A 25,784-nucleotide genomic window follows, 5' to 3' on the forward strand; every position below is an offset into this window, starting at 1 on the left:
TTTGTTGTTCTATTTCACATTGCAAATGGTTACTTGTTCAAAATCTTTTACAAACATGTGATTTTTTTTACATGCTATTGAGTTTTTAAAATATTTCCTTTAACTGAATGCTCATTACACTTAGTAACATGAATGTATTGTTACACATACTCTTAAACGTAAAAAATACCAAGATTACCTATCATGCATGAACGTATGTGTATATTTCAGTGATTAACTGATTTATACTGAGAAATAAAACATAAACGACTTTTATGAATTGCCTTGCCTTCAAATTCTGTTGATTTTTGTTCAATACTTGAACACGAAATCACGAAAAGACTTTCAGTACTACTATGGATATCATGTTCAAAAGAAGTCCAACAGAATAATATAATGGCATGCGCACCTTCATTGTCTCGGATGATAAAGAACAATTATACATTTTAAATTGTAAGCAATTGGCAGGCGTTAATAATGTTGATATTTTTCACACAGCGCAGAGTAATATTTTCAATTAATTAAAAGACCGGTCTTTGCTACATGCACATATGTGCGATATACAATGGCGATTGAAACCCTGTGAAACAAATGGTATTGTTACTCGTCAACGCATCCGGTAATTGGGTTCCGTGTAGCATACTGCGTGTTAATATTGCTAATTATTTATTTACAAGACAAACAAGGCAAAATTGAACGAATATATATTTATTTATTAAACAACGAAAGTCGAATATTGCGAAACAACTATCACCATCAATGAGCGAAATCGCTCGCAATCGAATGAATCTGCTTTCCTTCAGCTACATGAAGGTCAGTCTGGCTGCACAGGTTCTGAGCGACTCTGTTCGTGAATATTAAAATGGCATGCGAAACTTTGCTGCGTCGGAGGTTAAAAGAACAGTTATACATTTTGAGTTGTTTGCACTTAACATGTCTTGATTATGTTGCTATTTAAAACAAAACATGGTAACATTTTAATTCTATTAAAAGACCGGTCTTTTGTACATGCACATACGTGCGATAAACAACGGTAATTTAACCCTGGCGTAACAACCGGCAATTAATATTCATCAAAGGGTCCGATAATTGGGTCCCCGTTCGACATACTGCGTAATAATTTGACTAATTAAAGATTGATTTTGAGATCAACAACGCAACAATTAAGCGAATAGGTACTTGTTTATTTAACATAATATAATTTGAATCCGAAAAAACGTAACCCGCTCAATAAGCGAAATCCCTCGCAATCGATATCGTGTTGCCGCATTATCGCTACATAGGGACCAATCAATCGAGATTATCAAATCTCGCGCACCGGTTTATTATCGCTACACAGGGACCAATCGATCGAGATTATCAAATCTCGGTTTATTTTGCGTGCTGTAACGGGATATCGCGAGGTTGCTTATCCCTTTGTTTGTATAGGTCCCTGATTTGATTGGCGTGTGTTCATTCCAAACATGAGAATAATTTTGAAAAATGAGTTGCGTCTTAAAGTGATTTTATGGGCATTTTTCACTGTTGAATTGAGCTGAAAAAAAATTAACAGGTCAAAAGAGTTAGTTAAAATGTGGTTACTGACCAATTATCTGCAACTCATCTTGCTACAAGTTCTTTATAAAATATATTTTATAATCGATATTCTTACGTGACTCACCCAGTTCTGTAAGCCGAAATGGTCCGTAAAACACTATTGTGTCTTTGTGTCGTATGAACGAATCTGCACTAAAACTAAATTAGGTTCACATCGTACATGCTTGATCCGTTGTCAAACGAAAGTAGGGTTGATATTCAAATGCTTAATTTTCTCTTTCTGGGATATTGTTTTAGTATGTTGATGCTGCATGAACAAATATAAGTGTACATGAAGTGGAAACACCAAATATAAACAACGGTTGCGATAGACACCTATAAATTGTTAGATACCCATAATATCACTTTAAATTATGCAATAGCGAACAACTTCTATGCCTTCAGCGCTTTGATTACATTTGCTTTCGTACAATTTTATGCTTGTGCTTAATAGCGTGTCACGTGATTAACAAAAATGGCGTCGTTATGGAAAATCGTCGTGCTTTTGGACGTTAATGTATGCATTGTTCTTCTATGGTTTGGGATAAGTCAGTTATTTGTGCAACGAGCGATTTGTGTGAATTATAATGATGATAAAGTGTGAAAATGGATGATTAAATGGCTTTAAAACAAAATGCGGGACGGAGAGCAGGTGGGGGGTAGACAAAAGTTGTTTTGTCCCCGACCTGATTCTGTTGCGTGTTAACTCAGCTTATGATTGCCATTTATTTAATGTGAAGATCGTATTTACTTGAATAAAAAGGTTTTGTTTTTAAATATTCGAAATCTGCGATAAATATGGACTTTCGTGGGTAAAATATATTTATCGGTTACACACCACTGTGGCGTGTAGGTTACATCACATCAATTGTATTCTCAGCGAATATCATTTATGGAAATGAATATCTATATTCCATTGAGAAATTCTAACAACTCATTTTGTACTTGATTTGAACATTAATGTAAAAAGAAGTTTAGAATAAATTGTAAATTGTCAATATCAGACACCATATCTAAAAACAAGGTAAGGTAAATAAGCTAAGTTGCAGATTAGAAAGGTTGATCCAAGTGTCACAAATTAAAAGTAATGGGTAGTATTACTTTACATATCTTATAGTACACATAGTATTTTTTTTTAAATGTTTAAGCATGAGACCCTTATTAACAAAACTATGTGTCTGAAAGGTAATTAGGAGTTTTCGGTTATGTTTGGTGGAATTATTTTTTTTTAACTACATTACCAAAATGTTACTTGGTGTTCTTAAATAAATTGGTCATAAGTATCAGGGGGGTATACCAGCCTTCAGCAGGCAGGGCCCTAAATCTATTCGGCGGCAGTCCCCCACCTGAAAAGTATACTTTTTTCCCCTTTTGGGGGGAAAAATTCCCCCTAAAAAAAAAAATATTTTTTTTTTAATAGAAAGATGTGTCTCATGATTATTATATCTCAATTCTATTTCAATTTAATCATTTCAAACATACTTAATTATGAAAAATGCAATGAATATAGTGCAAACATGTACAAATGAAATAATGAGAGAGTAAGTAAAAAATTCCCCCAAAAAGGGAAACGCCGCGAAAATTCCCCCTCCTAAGGGCTGCGGACCCCTTCCCCCAAAGTAGTGTGAGGGCCCTGGCAGGCTCTGTATGTCACATATTAAACCAGTCTTCACGGTTATTATAAGCCCGACAGCCCGGGACTGGTGAAATGGTATTCAGGCTATTAGAAATAAATAAAATCATATAGTCGGGCTATTGCCGGATTTCTTGACTGTTTCAAATAAAGCATCATTACATGTATTCGGGCTAATGGTTTAAATATATAATCGTGAAGACTGTTAAACAAAAATGTCATGAAATTAAAGACAATTACAATATACATCAATAAATCAATCCAGGGTTTTCATTAGGTGAAAAAAGTTAGTCTCACCACTTAAATTTATGGCTAGAAATAATTTTTAAGGGATATATGTCAGTGATTTTTTTTGCTCAAATTTACAGCCGAATTTCGGCTGCTTCCCAATCGCAAAAATACACGTTTTTTCCCAAAATTCTGACCAAAATTTCCCAAAAAAATCCCAACTTCCAAAAAAAAATTAAAAAAAAAAAAAAATTTTTTTTTTTTTTTTTTTTTTTTAGAAAGAAGTCTCATATAACTTAATTATGATTTCTTAAATCTAGGTCTCAACTTTATTGTTTAAACATCTTACAAAATATATAACTTGAATTTAGTCATTTTTGTCCATAAATCATTCCCAAACTTGCCACTTTTATTGATTAAAAAAACAAAACAATTTGACCAGACTCCTTTTCTAGAAAACTCCCTGAACATGCACTTAAAAACAATATCACTTCTGTTACTTATAATCCTATTTATAATGCTTAATTTTTCCCAATTTCATGGTTTATCGCGCTATTTTTCCCAATTTCAAGGTTTATTGCGCTACTTTTCCCAATTCAAAAGGCACAGGCTGTAACAAATTAAAGCAAAAAAAATCACTGTATGTCCAGAATAAAAAAAAAAATAATAACAATAATTTATATTGACACATTTAAAGTCCTAAAAATCCTCAATGCCACCATTTACTATGATTTAGTAGCATAAATTACATACTGGTGTTGAAAGTGTAAATTCTTACAGGAGATATTTATTTTTAACTCCTTAAATTATGTCAATCATGTTGACATTCACGTTGGCCTGTTGGGTTGCGAAAATATATGGCAATATCAAACCTTTTCCTGATGTGTCTACCGGTCCACTCATTGGACCCTTTCTCAAAGCAAAATGGTGAAAGAAAATCCCAATATGAAAAAATATCACTATTTTCAAAAAGACATTTAATTTTTTATGCCCCCGGTAGGGTGGCATATAGCAGTTGAACTGTCAGTCAGTCAGTATGTCAGTCTGTCCGAAAACTTTAATGGCCATAACCTTTTCAATATTGAACATAGAAACTTGATTTTTGGCATACATGTGCATCTCATGGAGCTGCACATTTTGAGTGGTGAAGGTCAAGGTCATCCATCCTTCAAAGTCCAGCGATTTTTTTCCTTGTTTGTAAAGTACCGGAAAACGGCACTTTCCCAATCTGGGAAAAATTACATATTTCCCAAATGAAGGTTAAAATTTTTTAAATGAACTTTAATTAATTTACTTATGCAGCTCTATGGCTAGAACCTTAGTAAATATAATATTAACAACTTGACATCAATTATTCTCAATTTTTAGGTAATTGTTAGCAAAAAATTAAATACACTAATTTCCTAATTTGAACATTTCACAACGCATTTTTTCCAATTTCAAGGTTTTCACGACTCAATTTTTCCCAATTTTGAGGTTTTCATGACTCAATTTTTCCCCATTGGACCGGTACAGGTACTTTTCCCAATAGGACAAAAAAAATCGCTGAGGTCAAATGTCAAATATATGGCGTCTGTCCGTCCGTCTGAAAACTTAACTTTCGCCGTAACTTTTTTATGCCCCTGAAGGGTGGCATATAGTTTTTGAATTGTTCATCTGTCTGTTCGTCAGTCTGTCCATTCATCAGTCAGTCTGTCGTCCGTCCGAAAACTTTAACATTGGCCATAACTTTTTCAATATTCAAGATACCAACTTGATATTTGGCATGCATGTGTATCTCATGGAGCTGAACATTTTGAGTGGTGAAAGGTGAAGGTCAAGGTAATCCTTCATGTTCAAATGTCAAATATATGGCGTCTGTCCGTCCGTGCGAAAACTTTAACATTGACCATTACTTTTTCAATATTGTAGATAGCGACTTGATATTTGGCATGCATGTGTATCTCATGGAGCTGCACATTTTGAAAGGTGAAAGGTCAAGGTTATCCTTCAAGGTCAAAGGTCAAATTTTACAATATTGAAGATAGCAACTTGATATTTGGCATTCATGCATATCTCATGGAGCTGCTCATTTTGAGTGGTGAAAGGTCAAGGTCATCCTTCAAGGTCAAAGGTCAAATTTTGCAATATTGTTGATAGCAACTCGATATTTGGCATGCATGCGTATCTCATGGAGCTGCACATCTTGAGTGGTAAAAGGTCAAGTTCATCTTTCAGGGTCAAAGGTCAAATTTTGCAATATTGAAGATATCAACTCAATATTTGGCATGCATGCATATCACATGGAGCTGCACATTTTGAGTGGTGAAGGGTCAAAGTCAAGGTCATCCTTCAAGGTCAAAGGTCAAAATTTTGCAATATTGAAGATAGCAACTTAATATTTGGCATGCATGTGTATCTCATGGAGCTGCACAGTTTGAGTGGTGAAAGGTCAAGATCATCCTTCAAGGTCAAAGGTCAAATTTTGCAATATTAAAGATAGCAACTCGATATTTGGCTGCATGCGTATCTCATGGAGCTGCACATTTAGAGTGGTGAAAGGTCAAGGTCAAAGGTCAAATTTTGCAATATTGAAGATAGCAACTCCATATTTGGCATGCATGCGTATCTCATGGAGCTGCACATTTTGAGTGGTGAAAGGTCAAGGTCTTTCTTCATGGTCAAAGGTAAAATATATGGCTTCAAAGCGGCGCAGTAGGGGGCATTGTTTTTCACGAACACAGCTCTTGTTTTAGAAAGAAATGTCTAATGATTATTATACCTCAAGTTTATTTTAATAACATTAACCAAGTATAATTTTATAACTATAATTTATCATTGATATGATCTTTTTCTTCTGATTTGAATTATTGTCATTTAATAATGAGTAAAATGAAATTGATTTTTCCTAAATTAGTGGACTTATCACACACAAAAACAACTAAATTTGATTTTTTCCCCAGAATGGCCAGGAAAAAGGCTGATCTAAAAAAACTAATTTGAAAAGTGCTAACTTCTCCTTCCAAAGAAAATTTGTTGAAATTTGATATTTGTTGAAATAACAACATAACTGTCATGTTAAAATTCATTATGATTGAGGAAAGTGTTTTGAAAGTTCAGAAATCAAATCAAGATGTAGATGGGGTTTTTCTTGCTGAAACTCCTCCTTTTGGAATTTCGGCAGGGCTCAGCCTACTTTCAGAATCTAGGGATAAGTTACCTCTCCTTCAGCTGAAATAAGGGAGAAATGCGGCTACTTAAATGAGAAGTGGTTTCTGTTCAGATTTCAATAAATTCTTCACTTGTTTTATACCTTTCATTGTACCATACGGCATACCCATTATTATTTATCAGAAACACTTGACACGTCACATTTAGGAGACAATATTAACAAATACAAACACACACACTTACATGTAAGTGTTAATGTTGTGTTATATGTGTACATGTACATGACATTTAACAGAGTTTAATTAATATCTTTAACACATACATGTAACCTGCAATGTATGTCATTACTGTTAAAGGGACCGTCAACTACAAATGACAAAAAAAGTTCTAAAATACCGTATTTTTAGCTCTGCTGTTTTCGGAGAAAACCCGAGGTATTGTCGTAGCCAGCTCGCCGTCCGCGTCGTGCTAAAACCTTTACATTTGTCCCTAAAATCAAAGTGCTTCCACAAACAACTTTGAAACTTCATATGTAGCTGCACCTTGATTAGTTCAACATGTCACACCCATTTTTGGGTCACTAGGTCATAGGTCAAAGTCACTGTGACCTCTAAAAACATATAAAAATAATAATTCTGACAAGCTTTCATTTATTCAAAACTGCACCCGTAGCCGAGCGTGGCACCCGTTATGCGGTGCTCTTGTCATAATAGAGGCTGAAATGTGGGATTCATTTTAAAAGGCATCATTTCATTTATAATAAGACATGTTAAGTGTTTTAAACATACGATTTTCTTATTTCGCATTCAGGGTTTTACATTCATGTCAAATGTTAGGGGTCCCTAGGACTCTAGTTTTAATATAATTTTCAGGGGTCCTGTCAATAAAAATGGAAGTCCCAATAAATATGCTGAGTGTGATAAAGTCAATTAGTTTAAAGTATAATAATCGATTATTTACGTATAAAATACCCGAGATTTAACACATACCGATACAACTAAAGGTTATTTATTTTTACAGTTTGATCTTGCTGGCCAGATAATAAGCTATCGTAACCTCACTGGCTCAGTAAGCTTTTCTTTGAAAGCGACATAAATACTCACATAAAATGTACGCAATGTAATCTCAATTCGGGACTTTGCAACTAGCAACAGCAGGTGCACGATTGGTTGATAAATCAACAAGCGAGACTACTCATACATCCTTATAGAAAATTACGCCCTGCAGTTGTCTTTCTGAATTTCTTGTTGATATTATGAGAACCAATATGTCAAAAAGATTGTGCGTCAAATGGGACGCAAATTAACAAATATGACAGGTCCTGACTGGCATTTTATGGGTATTTGAAGCAGAATATCGCGTCCCGTAAAACCCTGGTCATTGCTTGTAGATTATGATGTTTTTCCTGTACAGGCGTATTAAATAAAACTTCAATTGTAACGAAACCTTTAATATTCAGTATCTTTTTACTTCCTTGTAAACTTTAACATTTATTAAAATGTACACTATGTTAAAAATATTTGTTTAAAATGATTTTTAACCAGGTTTTTAACCAGGTTTTCCGAAGAAAAAAACTGGTTATTAGATTGGCGAATGCGGGCGGGCTGGCTGGCGGGCGGGCGGAACAAGCTTGTCCGGGCCATAACTATGTCGTTCATTGTCAGATTTTAAAATCATTTGGCACATTTGTTCACCATCATTGGACGGTGTGTCGCGTGAAACAATTACGTCGATATCTCCAAGGTCAAGGTCACACTTTGAGTTCAAAGGTCAAAAATGGCCATAAATTAGCTTGTCTGAGCCATAACTATGTCGTTCATTGTGAGATTTTAAAATCATTTGGCACATTTGTTCACCATCATGGGACGGTGCGTCGCATGAAAGAATCACGTCAATATCTCCAATGTCAAGGTTGCCACGACTAAAAATAGATTAATTTTCAAACAAACTTACAAAGAGGGTTAATTTTGTTTGTTCATTTCAAAAGTTCAGTTTTAGTTGTCTCCCTTTATCAGATTTTTTTTCACAATGAAAACCTGGTTTTGTGACAATTTTGTCCCTTGTTTAAAATTAATTTTACATCAGAGATTCCAAATCTGACCTGTCTACGAGCCCCATATTTATTTCCAGTGCTAGGCTTTCTCTTCCCATTTGATCCTTTTTGAGTAGTGTTTAAGGAGCCATTCAACTTTGCTTTAGCATAGTTATTGGAAGCCAGCACAAGGTAATTCTTCAAGGCATCATCTTATGATCTATGAATGATTTCAAGAAGTCTAATGGCTCTTGAATGTTCATTTCAATGTTAAACTTTGCGCAACCTGTAAATGGGGCAGCTAATGGCTGAGACGCCTCCTGTGTCAAAAAAATTCTAAAAGGCTAATTCATTTTAATCTGACACAAAGTAAATCATTCAAAGGAGGAGAAGCCACTCTGCCTTCTTGGAATAAATGTGCAAAGTTAATTTTCCCTTGGCAAAGAAATCACCCATGTTGCCCTTATGTCGGAGCCCTGATTCCGCATCAAAAAGAGGTTAATGTTAAATGTTTATCTGCATTTTGAATTTAAAAAATCAATATATTACAAACTTAATCATTACCAAATAATTTAAATATTTAAATTTAAATGCATGCCAAATATTTATATTCCAATAAAGTGTCACTGTGTGTTTGTGCCTAATCAAGCATGAAGCAAATGCTGTGACATCAGAAATAGACTTTCACAGTATGCCATTCTCATAGTAAACAAAAGGCTTTTTAGTGATCTGATAAATAACAATGCCCTGGGGGCATTTGTTTGTATGCAATCAGGGCTTAATTTACTTGTTTAGCCTTATAGAGGCCCCTTCCCAGAAGAGAATTTCTTTAAAATGATGCCATTTTCACCAAATATCAAGCTTACTTTGGGAAATTTCTTCCCCTATTTCAGTTTGTCTATTATTTGTTCCCAAAAATGGAAAGCCAAATCAAGAAAAAAAGCCCTGGCAATCTTATTAATAAATAAGCTCAAGTAATGTACATGTACCATATCAGAATTTTAGTAAAACAGATTATTATGGCCCCAGATGGAATGATCAGGGGTATATTGTTTTTGGCCTGTCTGTCATTGTATGTGTGTGTTTGTCCCAAAACTTTAACCTTGGTCATAAAATGAAAACTCGGGGGTCTATGTTCTTTGAACTTCACATGTGCATCATGCATGCATCTCATTTAGATCTACAATCAAACATGGTTTGAGGTCTCTAGGTCAAAGGTCAAGGTCACTGTGACCTTTACATTAAAAAATATACAATTTTCTCTTAAATAGCTTCTGTTCGGCTTCAAAGCGCAGTAAGGGGCATTGTTTTTCACAAACACAGCTCTTGTCTCAGTCTACAATTAAGGTGTCCATGAAATGTGTCGCCATCTCTGTGAATATATCATCATTTACAGCAATGGTAATTAGCAGCAAAACCCGTGAAATCAGCATTTTTTCCATATCTTTTAATGGCTTAACTATTTTGATAAAAAACACACAAGATAACATACATTTATTTATAAAAATTAATGTGAAATATTTTTCAGGAACGTCTTACTTGATGTTACTTGGAATGCTATGAGACATTTTTGGGCATTTGTTTTTATACAATGGATGATAACGAAGAGCATTTATTTGACTTAAATGGGCTTGGTTTTACAAGTACCATAGACATTTTGTTTGGATCAGGAGGTTCAGCTGAAGAAGAAAGTGACAATAAAGCAAATATTGATGAACATAATGAATCAAACTGCAATAAAGATCTGGAACAGCAGTATATCAATGATGTTGGATTTCACCCATCAGACATGGATAGACAGAAAACAGAGCTAGACTTGATGCCAGATATTGACATGGATGAAGCTTTTATGATAAACATTGAGGATAGAAATAATGGAGTAAAAGCTCCTGATTCTGTAGTATTTGGAATGTCAACTCATGAAGCAAACAGATCAGTGTGTTCCAATGCAATAAACGCTGTTGATGTGAATGCAGCAGATAGAAATAATTTACAACAAGAAACTAATGATCAATTAAACATTGAGCCACACACTCTTATTGTGAACAAAGCAGAAACCAGTACAAATGAAGTTCAGCTGAACAAAAAACTTGTGAACACAGAATCTGAGCAAAAAGCTGTATCACATGAGCACAAGCAAATGGAAGTGACTGAAACAGTAAGCACAAATAAGCATGCAGGTGGAAGTAAATCAAGCAGTCATAGAAGAAAGGATGAGTCATCACAGTCAAGAAAGTCAAAAGAGCATAATTCTCATAAAAGTTCCAGTAAAACAAAGTCATCCAGTAAGAAAGAATCCAGTGAAAAAGAAAAGCATGGTATGTCTACAAAAGAAGAAGATGGGGTTGTGAAAGCTGACAGAAAGCGTCATAAAGGCAGCAAATCTGATCATAGTCATAAAGACAGCAAATCTGATCATAATCAGTCTAGTTCCAGTTCAAAGCAAAGTCATTCCAAACCACAAACTGTCAAACAAGACAGTGGACAAAAACCAACAATGAATCCTATTCAAACTCTCAGTAAGGAAACAGCTCATGTGAGTGTTGAAAAAACGGTTCCATCCTCAATGCAAAGTAATGTAAATAGTGCACATGAAACTGTAAAAAATAATGAAAAAGATACTTGTTTGAAAAGTGATAAACATGTTAAACATTTGAAAGATGATGCTAAACTGAAAATGTCTGATGCAAAGCAAATTCCAGAAATAATTGACAGTAATAGAACAGCAATTGATGAAAATAAGCAGGAATTGGACATTGAAGATGAACTTGCAAAAGTAGTAGAAGAAAGCATTGCAATAGAAATTGAAAAGGAGCTTACACATGTTAGTAGCATTATTGAAAACTCTGAAACAAGTGCCTCAACAAAACCAGAAACCAAAAGTGAAGGCCAAAAAACATTAAAGGGTATCTTAAAAAAGCAAGACAGTGACAGTAGCGTTTATACAGGTGAGTTGTTGATGCCTAACACATCCAGTCAAAAACAAGATTCAAGCAAACGACTTAGCATCAGTGAGTATAAAAATAGAAAACGAAAGGAAAGAGTAACAGATGAAATGGGTAGTCCACCTCTAAAATGTGCAAAAACAGAATATGTGGACACCAAAGAAAATTCGATGGGAACCACCAATGAGGTTTCTGAACAAGGTATAACTGAGAATATAAATCAGTCAGAAAAAGCAGACAGTAATTTACAAGACAATGCAGATTTACCATCAGAAAGTAAATACAAACTTAAACATCAAGATAATGAGATGAATGCTGAAAATTATAAAGAAAAAGTTTCTTATGAACCAAATGACGATAATGACAGGAGCAGGGATAATTCTGAGACGAAAAGTTTTTCAGAGACTGAAGAGGTTAAAGTAAAAGAAGAGACTAGTGACACTGGTGATCAAGAATTCATCTATGATGACATAAGTGAAGTAGAGGTGGGTGAAGATGTTGATGCTAGTGACTCAGACATTATGGACGACAGTGAAATTTATGCAATGATAGAAGATGGGGTAGAAGGAAAGGAGAGGCCAAGTAGGAATAAAATATCGTCAGAGAAAGAAAGACAGAACTTGAAGGAAGGGGAGTGCATCACATCAGTGAAATATGTGCTGGAAGGTTAGTTCGTCTTAGTATGTTTATAGTGGCAAATTTTGGGATGAAATTAAAGAGTATAGTTGTGACTGTGTATTGCCTATTATATGCTTTAGCTTTTTATTTAATTAGAATGAAAGGAAGAGCCTTAGTTAAAAAAATAAGTGGTGAACATAGGCTCAGATATAAAGCATAAACATAAAAAAAATTGACTCTTGACCTCATTTTGAAAGCTTTTTCTTACTGGACTATTTGTTAACTCAATCATGAATTTTCAAGTTTCAGTAGTAAATGCGATGAAATAATTAATTGACTAGATAATTTGCGTGCCACTTGTACAGATATTCCACTTCAAATTCATCTTAATTGTCATAATAGCAGGTGACAGACAGAAAGTTCAATGTTGTCCAGTGCTAGGCCTAAATGGAAGGGCACCCCGCCCTGCCCTTCTTAAGCCCTACTGCGACCCTGCCCTTTTATTTATATTTTTTACAGATAATTTATAAATTTCTAATTACATTGTAATAAATTTATTCCTCATTTTTACACATTTTATTTGCATGGTTAAATAATAATGGGAAAAATATATATTATAACAATAATTAATAACATTAAATTAATATGCAACAGGATGCATTCCGGATATGCTCGTGGGCTCGAAAGTGCCCTTTTGACAAATAAGCCCCCCCCTTCTGCCCTTTTCAAATCCTAGCTGGAGTACTGATTTTAGAACAGCTCTTGTTTTTAATGAAGATGTAACAATAAAATTGTACATGTACTATCTTTTTACCTAGAGAAGAATCAGGATCCTTTTGACGTGCTGCCTCAAGGCTGGATCAAGGTGAACCACAATTGTGGGATGCCCATCTACCTACACAGACCCACTCGTACGGTGACCCTTACACGACCATATTTCCTTGGAGAATCCAGTTTAAGGGTAATTCACAATCGGAAACAGAACCTGATTTACATGTATGCAGGATTATTCATATGGCAATCGCTGTGGATTATTAATTTATTATATTTTATTGAACTTTTGTCATCCTATGCATTGAAGGCTCCTTTATATCATCCCTGACCCATGCTAGCTACTCTGTTTTCCTTTTTCTTTGAATAGTTTGCCTTAATCCTTTCTTAATTATGTTCACACAAAAATACAACCTTCAAATAAACTTTTGTGTTGTATATTACATTTACAAAGATCATGTACGTATGTATGTTTAACAATACCTAAATATATGCTTTTATTTTATGCTTAACAATGGTTAATAAAGAAATATCAGTGAATTAAAACTGATATTTCACTGTTTCAAACAGTGAAAAAAAGAGAAAATTTTCAATTTTTTTTATTGTTTTTCTGGAACTGTTTTTAGATATCTTTGGTTTCCCCATTGTGACCCCCAATTAAAGGCAATTTTACCAAGGGCAACTATTCTGCATTGATGTTTATAAAAGCATACAGATGAGCTTCTTTTTAAAATACATGGGGTCCCAACGGGGAATTGTATTGTCCGACTTGGCAAGTATACACAAACAATCAATTGTAAGCATAAAAGAAAAATAAAATTTGTTTGATCATAGAAAAAAAATATTTTCACTCGTGTCTGCGCCTCTCATGAACATATTTTATATGATCACTTGTGAATTAAAATAGATATTTCACCAAATCCAACAAATATTCTTTATATATAGTGATACATGAATTGTACATTGTGCTGCTCCTACAGGGTCATGCAATTCCACTGAGTGCCATTCCATGCCTGCAATACAAGAAGGCCAAGGAGAAAGAGGGGAGCCACACCCAGGACTGCAACACAACTCTGACAGAGGACACCCAGGGTGGGGATGCCACCCCCACCACTGCCCCACCCCAGGGTGCCACTGCCCCAGCCGTCGATACCACTGCTGACATTGAGACAGGCAGCAGCACTGTCACTGAAGCAGAGAAGATTAAAGAAAGCATTGCTGCAGGTGAATGAATTGTTACTTTTGGTCTTTGCTCTGTGATATATTTTGGAGTTCTGGATTCTTACAGAAGAAAACAGATTGGGGGGGCAGGATGGACAAAGGTTATCATGTTAAACTTAGAAAATTAAAGTAATATGAGCTTTGCTTTTTCTGTGGGAGAATTTGGGTGAGTTTGATTCAATGCTGTGCTTGATTTTTAGCTCGGCTGTTTTCGAAGAGAAAACCCGAGGTATTGTCATAGCCAGCTCATCATGTCCGCCGTCCGTGTCAAGGTTTGTAAAGGTTTTGAACATTGGCTCATTGGCTTCCACCTACATCTTTGAAACTTCATATGTAGATGCACCTTGATGAGTTAAACATGCCACACCCATTTTTTGGTCACTAGGTCAAAGGTCAAGGTCACTGTAACCTCTAATATATAACTTTAACATAAGCTCTAAAATCAAAGTGCTTCCACCTACAACTTAGAAATTTCATATGTAGATGCACCTTGATGAGTTCTACATGCCACATCCATTTTTGGGTCACTAGGTCAAAGGTCAAGGTCACTGTGACCTCTAAAATAAAACTTAAACATAATCCTTTACATTCGTTCTAATATCAAAGTGCTTCCACCTACAACTTTGAAACTTCATATGTACATGCACCTTGATGAGTTCTACATGCCACACCTATTTTTGGGTCACTAGGTCAGAGGTCAAGGTCACTGTGACCTCTATTATAAAACGTAAACATAGGCTCTAAAATCAAAGTGCTTCCACATACAACTTTGAAACTTCATATGTAGATGCACCTTGATGAGTTCTACATGCCACACCCATTTTTGGGTCACTAGGTCAAAGGTCAAGTTCACTGTGACCTCTAATATAAAACTTTTACATAAACCTCAACATTCGCTTTAAAATCAAAGTGCTTCCACCGACAACTTTGAAACTTCATATGTATATGCACCTTGATGAGTTCTACACGCCACACCCATTTTTGGGTCACTAAGTCAAAGGTCAAGGTCACTGTTACCCCTAATATAAAACTTTCTCATAGGCTCTAAAATCAAAGTGCTTCCACCTACAACTTTTAAACCTCATATGTAGATGCACCTTGATGAGTTCTACACGCCACACCCATTTTTGGGTTACTAGGTCAAAGGTCAAGGTCACTGTGACCTCTTAAAAAAAATAATTCTGACAAGCTTTCATTTATTCAAAACTGCACCCGCAGCCAAGCGTTGGCACCCGTTATGCGGTGCTCTTGTTATATTCAGACATGATTAACCTTGCCACTTCCTGTTTACAGGAAGAACAATTTATCAGGGGATTGTTTCAATAAACATAGTAGTACACATTTATGATTCAATACATTTTTCAAAGATGCATAATTGCCTAAGTCCATATCATATGATTATAAATGTTCATTACTTTATTAATTTTCATTGGCATCTCTAACGACGTATACTTTTGATGAGCATGGCGAGTTAGTTCGTCTGCTTATTTTGATTACAAAATTCTATTGTATGTTAAAATTGTCGTACAATCGTTTATGAAATGGCCCCCTTGTCACCCATTTATTAGGTCACTGTTGTATGAATGAACATGATTTTATTATATGTCATTAACCGAAAAAAGATTTTTCCAGATTTCTCAATAAATTGTGATTTTGCATATTTGGACTCTTGTGGATATTTAAATGAAAAAGGCGCCATAAAATTTAGGGTTACATAATTTGAGGACGCATTGATTTTGTATGCATACACATGTTTTTCCCAGACAAAGAATGATTAATCCCAGTTTGCACCCGTGTATCAATTATCGATACGATCTAGTCACAAGAGTCAGTTTTACTCCAGCTAAACAGTAGGCCTATTAGAAGGTTTATGGGAATGAGCATTTTATAAATAAAACGTTTAATACTTCCTTATCATATTTGTTGATAATTTTACAGGTGTATGCAATTTGTAACAAGAAGACACCTGAAGTGTTTGTCTTAACAGCTGTGCTCTTTAGTAATTGGTGGAGATTTAAAAAAAAACAACAATAAAATGATTTTAATCCTGAACTGTCAGTATGACAGCTGTTGCAGTGGACTATTTATTTTGTAAGCTTTGTTAGGTTGTAATATTGTCTACATTGCAAGTTTTTTAATGCAACATTTGTTTGGCAAATATATAATGATGAACTATTTAAAAAAGTTTCTTTAATAAGATGTATGTTTGGTAAATATATAATGATTAACTATTTCAAATCTTATTGTGCGTACTGCAAAGTATGCATATTAGTTTACAGAGAAAGTGCAATAACTAATTTTATATGGAGATATAAAGTACAAATATTGTTCAAACCAGTGTCAATGTAACCAGTAAATCATGTATTTTAGACACCCCTGCTGTTCCAAAAGTTGACTTGCTGAGCTCTGTTGACATGCAGAAGAAGGGAGTTCTTGGTAAGTATATATAAAGCATCAAGTATATATTTAAAAAAACAACAGCGTAGAAATGGAAGTCTCTTGGCTGTATTACCCTGGTATTTATTGTCAGAGTTATAATTTTATACATTAATAAGGCATGCCAACGAATCCAGAAATCGTATTAGAAGTTTTCTTTTTCTGATTGAAATATATTCCAATACTAGATTAATAAATCAATGTATTCAACTTTCACTTAAACTTGCCATATTATGATGTTCCTCCAAAATTATTCCATAGTTGTATGTACTTAATTTGCCTAATGCTTATGACATGATAGTCAAATCTGGAATATCAATCTGAATATTTACAATCACGTTTGGCAAGCAACAAAGACTGACATAGATTTGCATTGCACATGTACTTGTTGTTTTGTCTTCAAGATAAGAGCCGGAGTGATATGTGGTTATGGACAACATCACATCATATATTGTCTCTTAAACAAAGGAACCTACATGTATTCACCAAAATGTTTAACTATATTGTTCAGATATTGTACTTTATAACACAGTTTCTGTGTAAAACCTTTTTTGGACTATGTGTTGTTAAGATGATTATTAAAGCAATCTATAAAATGAAAATAATTTCACATGGTGGGATGCACAATTATCAAAACATGAACTTAGATAGACTGCATGTGCACAAATGTCATTTATGCAGACTAAAAATTATTTTCTTTAAATATAAAGTATTTGAATCTGAATCGTGGATGAAATGTTTTACCATTTTGAGACTTTAATAGAATTGTTATTAAGTCCAAGTACTAGAATTGGTCAAAATATTGTAGAGAACTGTTCTATGTCTGTATTTAGCACATCTTTTCATATATCTAATATTTTTAAGCACTCAAACATTCATAATAACAAAGTATCTACAATTAACTCTAAATACTTGGTTCCTTGCGAAGCCATTTTTACCAGTTGTGTGCAGAATTGACCAGTATTTTTGCCAACTACGATAAATATCTCAGTTCTGCTCTACAGTTATATTTTTATACTTGGACTATACATATATATATGTGTTTATTTCAGAAACCGAGGAAGTCCTTGATTATTGCAAGAAATTGTTCCACTTTAATGCCATTACGGTTAAGAAATTCAAGTAAGAATGCAGACCTTTTCTCGGCTTGTCATTTGACATTGTATTAAAATATGAAAATGCATAGAATATCTCAAGTTGCATTAAAAAAATCCATAAACCTTGGTAAAAAGTTATTGGTTTCTATTGTTGGTATTTATAAGATAATATTGATGCTAAGCTTCATTGATTTATCCATGAGAAGATGTACTGTGAGAATCATAAACAAAATGAAGCAAAAATATTGCATAGCAAGGTTTTAAAAACAGATGCTGTAATTTGAAATAGTTTTCTGCGGTTTTAAATTAATTATTATAATAATTAAATTTTAAGTTCTTCAAACTTAAGACCATCCTGATTACCTCATTTGGTTGAGTAAAGCCACATAAATACTTAAATTAACAAATATTTAGTAACATACTTCATAAAATAAAGTTAACCTATAAAAAAGAGAATTGGCTTGGGGCAGCTCATCAGAACTACGTTGTGCTTGCGATGCTGCCCATAGCCATCTCACCTTCGCTTGTAAATGTTCAGATATCGTCATGTGAAAATCACATGGAATATATTGTGACCTGTAAAATAAAAACGAGCATTTTGTATCGCGTTAAATCTGTTATCATACCACATCTACCGTTGAAATATTGTCTAATGCTATTAGGAAAACTGGTTTTTTTATGGGTTAACTTTATTTTACGAAATATTATACAAAATACAAGTTGATTTTGAGTATTTATGTGGCTTAAACAAAGAAATTACAGTTTTACAGCTATTCTACCCCTCCATGTGATTAGCTTAGATTTCATTTTACTATTAACTGGCGGAAAATATTTGCACCAAGTAGTTGTTTCCAAACTGGTCACATTGTATTACTGAAATTGAGTAAGTCATGAAGTAATTATATACAGTGGCCAAAAAGCTAAACAAACAACAAAGTCAAGTAATTGTACAGGACTTTCTTTTAAATATTTTTTTTTCATAAAGAACTTGGAGAGAAAAGCGTAGCCATCTTGCTGAGGAGGCCAAGAACAGGAAGAGAATGGCTGTACCAAGACTGGTGAGTAGACATGGCATGCTTCCATCACCAGGGCTTGCATAAAGAGAATGGCTGTACCAAGACTGGTAAGTAGACATGGCATGCTTCCATCACCAGGCCATGCTTAAAGAGAATGGCTGTACCAAGACTGGTAAGTAGACATGGCCTGCTTCCATAACCAGGGCTTGCATTAAGAGAATGGCTGTACCAAGACTGGTGAGTAGACATGGCATGCTTCCATCACCAGGGCTTGCATAACGAGAATGGCTGTACCAAGACTGGTAAGTAGACATGGCATGCTTCCATCACCAGGCCATGCTTAAAGAGAATGGCTGTACCAAGACTGGTAAGTAGACATGGCATGCTTCCATCACCAGGCCATGCTTAAAGAGAATGGCTGTACCAAGACTGGTAAGTAGACATGGCATGCTTTCATCACAAGGGCTTGCATAACGAGAATGGCTGTACCAAGACTGGTAAGTAGACATGGCATGCTTCCATCACCAGGGCTTGCATACAGAGAATGGCTGTACCAAGACTGGTAAGTAGACATGGCATGCTTCCATCACCAGGCCATGCTTAAAGAGAATGGCTGTACCAAGACTGGTAAGTAGACATGGCATGCTTCCATAACCAGGGCTTGCATAAAGAGAAAGGCTGTACCAAGACTGGTAAGTAGACATGGCATGCTTCCATCACCAGGGCTTGCATAAAGACCCAGTAGGCAGGACAATCATCTGTTGATATTCACTTCAATATACCATAATAATAGTTAACAAATTAATATTACCTTTGCATCACTGATGTGCTAACTGCCTTGTAAGTGTCTGATGGGTCCCTGTTGACCTGAACGTCTAATTAGGCTCTCCAATTTAGTGCAAAATTACCAAAATATTTATTCAAATTGAATAAAATGGAATAAAACTGTGGAACATGAATTGAAATGTCTTTTAACATGTGTGATTGATTTACTTCAAGAGGAACTATCTGGAAATGGACTAAAACCATGGATTTTGAATTGAAATGTGTTTTGTATGTGTTTGATTGTTAAATTTCTTAGTGAACTGCTCAACATTTTAGGTCCCTTGTTTAAGTAATTTGTGAAACATTTGAAGCTAACAGTCATGAGCTTTAATGATCACTTTTGGGTCTTCTGTGCCTCATTCGTTGTCAGGATGTACATTTTTAACACTCTAGAAGCCATATTTATTGTTCGATCTTCATTAAACTTAGTTTGAACATTTAACCTTGAAATTTCTGGGTCAAATTTTAAACTGGGTCATGTGAGGTAAAATAAAACTAGGTCACTAATTCAAATGAAAGAAAAAGCTTAAAAACACTCCATAAGTCACATAATTAGTCCAATGTTTTTGAAACTTTGTTCTAATAATATCAAAGTTCGAAATGAGTCATGTGGGGCCAAACACCTAGTCACTTGTTCACTATCGTATTTATATTTTGTAAAAATGCCATAAGCAATCTAATCCTGACCATGCTTCTTCCCAAAGGGAGAGAACTCCAAACTGATCACGTGTCCTCTACCAGTGGACGAGGGGGTAGAGCCGGGCAAGATGAAGAAAAAAGGTACTGGGTAATTTCTACTTCGTCAATACGGAATTGTATGTTATATACTATGAGGTTTCATAATAGATTTATTTCAAACTTGTTGTTAATATATGATTTTATTTCATATTATTTAACTATAAGACAAGCGTCAGCCTTGAACTTGGAGCACATTTGTATCGCAAAATAGCAGTGAAATTGTTAACTGTGCATAGTAAATGTTCAATTTGAACCATGAATGATATACAAAATGGAGACTATTAAAATATTGTTGAATACAAATATTTGTATTTAGACATATCAAATATAAACCACAAAGCTTGGTTAAATTAAGTAATCTCTGTTTTAGAAAGTTATGTTCACATCCAAAACTGGTTGACTGCCCATTTTAAATATGATTTGTAATCATCCTTCTAAAATGCCTTATTGCTTCAGGATATAATATATTAATATCACCACACAGATGCCTTTGAAAGCTTTTTGAAACACTGCTGTTCTTTGTTTGAAAATGGTTAGCAAAAATGGTGTGACGTTAATATATTATCAAATCTTTGTTGACATACAGATGTCTCAACGCTCCCAAACACATATTAAGGCTGATATAATATAATATGATAATCTACGCTCATGACATTCTTATACATATTGAACAAAGTTTGACTGAAACATTTACTAAATATCACATAGTAATTTATTACAAAAGAAAGTTGACAATTTTTGTAATGAATTTAGTTTTAGGTTACAAGAGTGATGCACATTTTGGCAAGAATGTTTATGAAATGATTTGCTTATTGTTTATGTTGCCTATGTTGCTTGTTTATTTTCATGTTGATTCAATTTGATATGTGTTATTTTGTAAACACACATTTATGATGTTTGTTGTTCTTGGATATTAGAATTGCTCTAAGAAATGGGGCTTTATGCATGTGTGTAAAGTGTTGTCCCAGATTAGCCTCTGCAGTCCACACAGGCAAATCAGGGACGACACTTTCCGCCTTTACTGGACTTAAATGTAGAAGAGACCACCTATAAAGGAAAAATTCCATTAAAGTGGAAAGTGTTGTCCTTGATTAATTTGTGCGGACTGCACAGGCTAATCTGAGTCAACTCTTCATTACATGTATGAAGTCCCATCACAAGTTAATCTGAGGCAACTCTTCACTAACATGTTTGAAGTCCCATCATAGGCTATTCTGAGGCAACTCTTCACTAACATGTATGAAGTCCCATCATAGGCTATTCTGAGGCAACTCTTCACTAACATGTATGAAGTCCCATCATAGGCTATTCTGAGGCAACTCTTCACTAACATGAATGAAGTCCCATCATAGGCTATTCTGAGGCAACTCTTCACTAACATGTATGAAGTCCCATCATAGGCTATTCTGAGGCAACTCTTCACTAACATGTATGAAGTCCCATCATAGGCTATTCTGAGGCAACTCTTCACTAACATGAATGAAGTCCCATCATAGGCTATTCTGAGGCAACTCTTCACTAACATGTATGAAGTCCCATCATAGGCTATTCTGAGGCAACTCTTCACTAACATGTATGAAGTCCCATCATAGGCTAATCTGAGGCAACTCTTCACTAACATGTATGAAGTCCCATCATAGGCTATTCTGAGGCAACTCTTCACTAACATGTATGAAGTCCCATCATAGGCTATTCTGAGGCAACTCTTCACTAACATGTATGAAGTCCCATCATAGGCTATTCTGAGGCAACTCTTCACTAACATGTATGAAGTCCCATCATAGGCTATTCTGAGGCAACTCTTCACTAACATGTATGAAGTCCCATCATAGGCTATTCTGAGGCAACTCTTCACTAACATGTATGAAGTCCCATCACAGGCTATTCTGAGGCAACTCTTCACTAACATGTATGAAGTCCCATCATAGGCTATTCTGAGGCAACTCTTCACTAACATGTATGAAGTCCCATCATAGGCTAATCTGAGGCAACTCTTCACTAACATGTATGAAGTCCCATCATAGGCTATTCTGAGGCAACTCTTCACTAACATGTATGAAGTCCCATCATAGGCCAATATAAGGCAACTCTTCACTAACATGTATGAAGTCCCATTTTCCCAGAGTGATGCTGATATAAGTGTGTTGAAAGGCAACTACTGTTTACTGTTTAATTTGCCAAATACTGTAAATCTTGGAATTTTGTATTGATAAATTCCTTTGACATGAAAATGACTGTGTTCCAGTATTTAAGTTTCTTTTCCTCAAGATAACAACAACAATCCACATACTACTGATCATCAATGCCATGTACTATTGTGGCCTTTATCATGTATTTCAGATTGTCAGTTTGTTTTTCTCTTACAGTGTCACATATTGTTTGTGTCTGTATTTCAGCGTTCCTCTTGAATCCCGTTGGCAAGACATCACTGTGTATTCTCCATGAGTATGCACAGAATGTACTCAAGACCCACCCGCACTATGTGTTCAAGGAAATAGGTAACAAACGAGAGATGATTTGCTCATGGTTACAAATGACAGGGTTTTTTGCATAGTGGTACTCATTTCAAAAGTTGTGATTTTATTAAAAGAAATATAGAAGATTTGAATATGGCTAAGCAAGATTTCTTAGGTTCAAATGTCTCTAAATAAGACCAATAGAACATAAGCTACTTACGTCTCCTTATACAAAACAATAAAAACACTTGGAAAAGCCAATTAAATCATTTTGGAAAAATCATTTTTATAACCTAATAAAAGTCATGACACTAGAAAATAAATGAAATTACTTTGTAAGTCATAATCTTTCCAAATACCACTGTTTTCAAACTTCATGTATATAATTAGTTATTGGATATTGGTGGGAAGACAACTAGCAAAGTATAAATTGTTACAAGGCATTGGAAAAGTTGTTATAGAAAATGTTTTTATTGGCTTGTTGTTGGTTTTTCCTACGTGGTTGGTAGGTTTTAAAATTATCAAATGCATCCTAAACATAGAATGAATTTCTATGGCTTCAATGAGAAATGAATTGAACTATTGTTATGAAACTTATATATATATATATATATATATATATTTTTAACATCCTGAATTTGTGTGCCTATCTATGTATAATTTGACTAAAAATATATTAGTGTCAGAAAAATCACCCATCAAGAATATAATTTTACCACCTCTCATCAGTGTGCGGTTTTATTTTTTTCAGAGAACTCTGAGAACCCGTTTGAAGCTTCCATAATCATCAACAACATCCACTATGCCAGCGGTATTGGTCAGTCAAAGCGTCAGGCCAAGAACAACGCTGCTCAGAATGCCCTCTGCATCTTCATGCCCTTCATGAAGGACAACCTCAAAGTAGACAGGAATGACAACTTTGGAGTAAGTGACACTTTGCATAGTGTTTTGTTGGGTCTCATTTGATTTTTCCCATATTACTGGTACAACTTTCAATTTTCCTCTCAATTTAATCTTTAAAATAAAGAAAGAAATTAAATGAATGTTGACAAAAAATTGGTTTCAAGACATTTTTGTAAATTATCACAGCGATATTCATCAGAGCATGCTATAGCTAAAGATTTTATTTATTGTTCATTCCCTTTAGTCACAAATTCATTCCTCATCTGACAGGCACTTCTACCTTTGCCTCAGCAGGTAAAGAAAAACAATGCCCCAAAATTGATGTTTGATGGGAGTATATTGTCTCTTTTAGTTGGTTGATTTGTTATAGCATTGCTCCCACATTTCTCAAGCAATGAAAGAGACATTTCCAAAATGAGCAATACACTTTATCCTCAGTAAACCAAATGTTCTGGAGTTATTTTCACTTGAACATGAAAAAGCAAGCAGTGCAAAGGCATTCATCACATTTATTACAAAGATATAGCTCCTTGACATGTATTTTCATGGCAACAGCTAAACAAAAATCATGTAAATCTCACTTTTCTTACTGGTATACTCACAAATATTATAGTTAAAAATCATTGTCAGAATTGCTTCAAGTATTATGCTTTAACAAAAATATACCATTGAATATTTAATGAATATATTTGATGGAAAAATGTACAGATTTCAAGTACTTAATATAAGCATCAGGAAATTTGGGAAACTTTATGATGAATGATTGCTTTTTCAACATGTTTAATCCAGTGTACATGTTTCAGTACTTTGAGAATGTCCCCATAGAAGACCCTAGAGTGCCAGAACTATGTGAGAAAGCAGCTTTAAACAAACCCTACCAGATCCTGGCAGACTGCCTCAGCAGGTAGGTTACCATAGTGATGAGACATGGCACAGCAGGTAGGTTATCATAGTGATGAAACATGATACAGCAGGTAGGTTACCATAGTGATGAGACATGGCACAGCAGGTAGGTTACCATAGTGATGAGACATGTAACAGCAGGTATGTTACCATAGTGATGAGACATGGCACAGCAGGTAGGTTACGCTAGGCGATGAGACATGGCACAACAGGTAGGTTACACTAGACAATGAGACATGGTACAGCAGGTAGGTTACCATAGGTGATGAGACATGGCACAGCAGGTAGGTTACACTAGACAATGAGACATGGTACAGCAGGTAGGTTACCATAGGTGATGAGACATGGCAAAGCACCTTTACCCTGAAAAATATACAGTTCAGTTGTAGTTAATTTCATCTGTATAAATTGATTCTGCAATTCAAATAACGTATTAAGTAACATGAAAATATAATCCTGCTTTATGGATTCCGACATGACCTTTAATAATTTAGCCAGCAATGTTCGACTGGGAAACCCAATACTCTGTACAGCCCTGAAAATCATATCTCTTATGAGTCAAGTTGGCAATTTTACTTTTGAACATTTGTAATAAGTTATACCAATATTGTATTCATACTATTAGTATTTCAAAAAGTTATTATAAATTTGTTAAGTTATTTTTAAATTTAAGTTTAATGAAGAGCATTGGAAACAAGCATACATGTTTCACCCACATGCTTATACAAATTTATTTTCATATGTGTCAAAGTCTATTCTTCATTCAGCTTTTGTGCAATAGTGATTTTATATTTCAAAAGCATTACACATAATATTTGTCTCACAACTAATTGAGTATCGCTCTGTGAAAAGTGGATTTTATGCACGTGCGTAAAGTGTCGTCCCAGATTAGCCTGTGCAGTCCTCTTTCTCCCTCATCTTGATTTTTGCTTAGAAGACACTTACTTAAAATGAAAAATGTCATAAAAGCGGAAAGTGTCGTCATTAATTTGCTTGTTTGAACTGCACAGGCTAATCTGGTACGACACTTTATGCACATGCATTTAACCCCCTTTTCACAGAGCACGGCCCATTTATCAGCGTAAATACCCCATATGTGTTTCAGGAACCATGGTCTGGGTAACACAAACATGCAGATAGACAAGAAGCAGATATCAAACCAGAAGACAGAGTTCACCCTCACAGTGGGCAAACACAAGTGTTCAGTGAGTTGACAATCTGGTGGTACACAATAGCATTAATATTGTCGCTTTAGAAA

The 25,784-nt window shown here is 34.8% G+C and overlaps 1 protein-coding gene across 3 annotated transcripts in view; it reads left to right on the top strand.

Moving 5' to 3' along the window:
- Positions 1-2,003: 2,003 nt before the first annotated feature.
- LOC127846964 (microprocessor complex subunit DGCR8-like) overlaps positions 2,004-25,784 on the top strand; it is a 34,569-nt gene continuing 10,788 nt past the window's right edge. Inside the window, exons 1-13 of one of the 3 annotated variants that reach the window (XM_052378442.1) lie at positions 2,004-2,071; positions 10,126-12,208; positions 12,979-13,121; positions 13,912-14,155; positions 16,523-16,588; positions 17,641-17,710; positions 18,671-18,743; positions 20,231-20,306; positions 21,018-21,047; positions 22,661-22,762; positions 23,472-23,644; positions 24,427-24,527; positions 25,632-25,731. In XM_052378442.1, coding sequence (XP_052234402.1) covers positions 10,189-12,208; positions 12,979-13,121; positions 13,912-14,155; positions 16,523-16,588; positions 17,641-17,710; positions 18,671-18,743; positions 20,231-20,306; positions 21,018-21,047; positions 22,661-22,762; positions 23,472-23,644; positions 24,427-24,527; positions 25,632-25,731 — 3,198 coding nt within the window. In that variant the 5' untranslated portion in view covers positions 2,004-2,071; positions 10,126-10,188. Of the gene's footprint in view, positions 2,103-10,125; positions 12,209-12,978; positions 13,122-13,911; positions 14,156-16,522; positions 16,589-17,640; positions 17,711-18,670; positions 18,744-20,230; positions 20,307-21,017; positions 21,048-22,660; positions 22,763-23,471; positions 23,645-24,426; positions 24,528-25,631; positions 25,732-25,784 lie in introns of all 3 variants that reach the window. The other 2 variants (XM_052378450.1, XM_052378457.1) reach the window with 2 other exon arrangements.

Source organism: Dreissena polymorpha, chromosome 1 (assembly GCF_020536995.1).
Source record: "Dreissena polymorpha isolate Duluth1 chromosome 1, UMN_Dpol_1.0, whole genome shotgun sequence".
Taxonomy (NCBI): Eukaryota; Metazoa; Mollusca; class Bivalvia; order Myida; family Dreissenidae; genus Dreissena; species Dreissena polymorpha.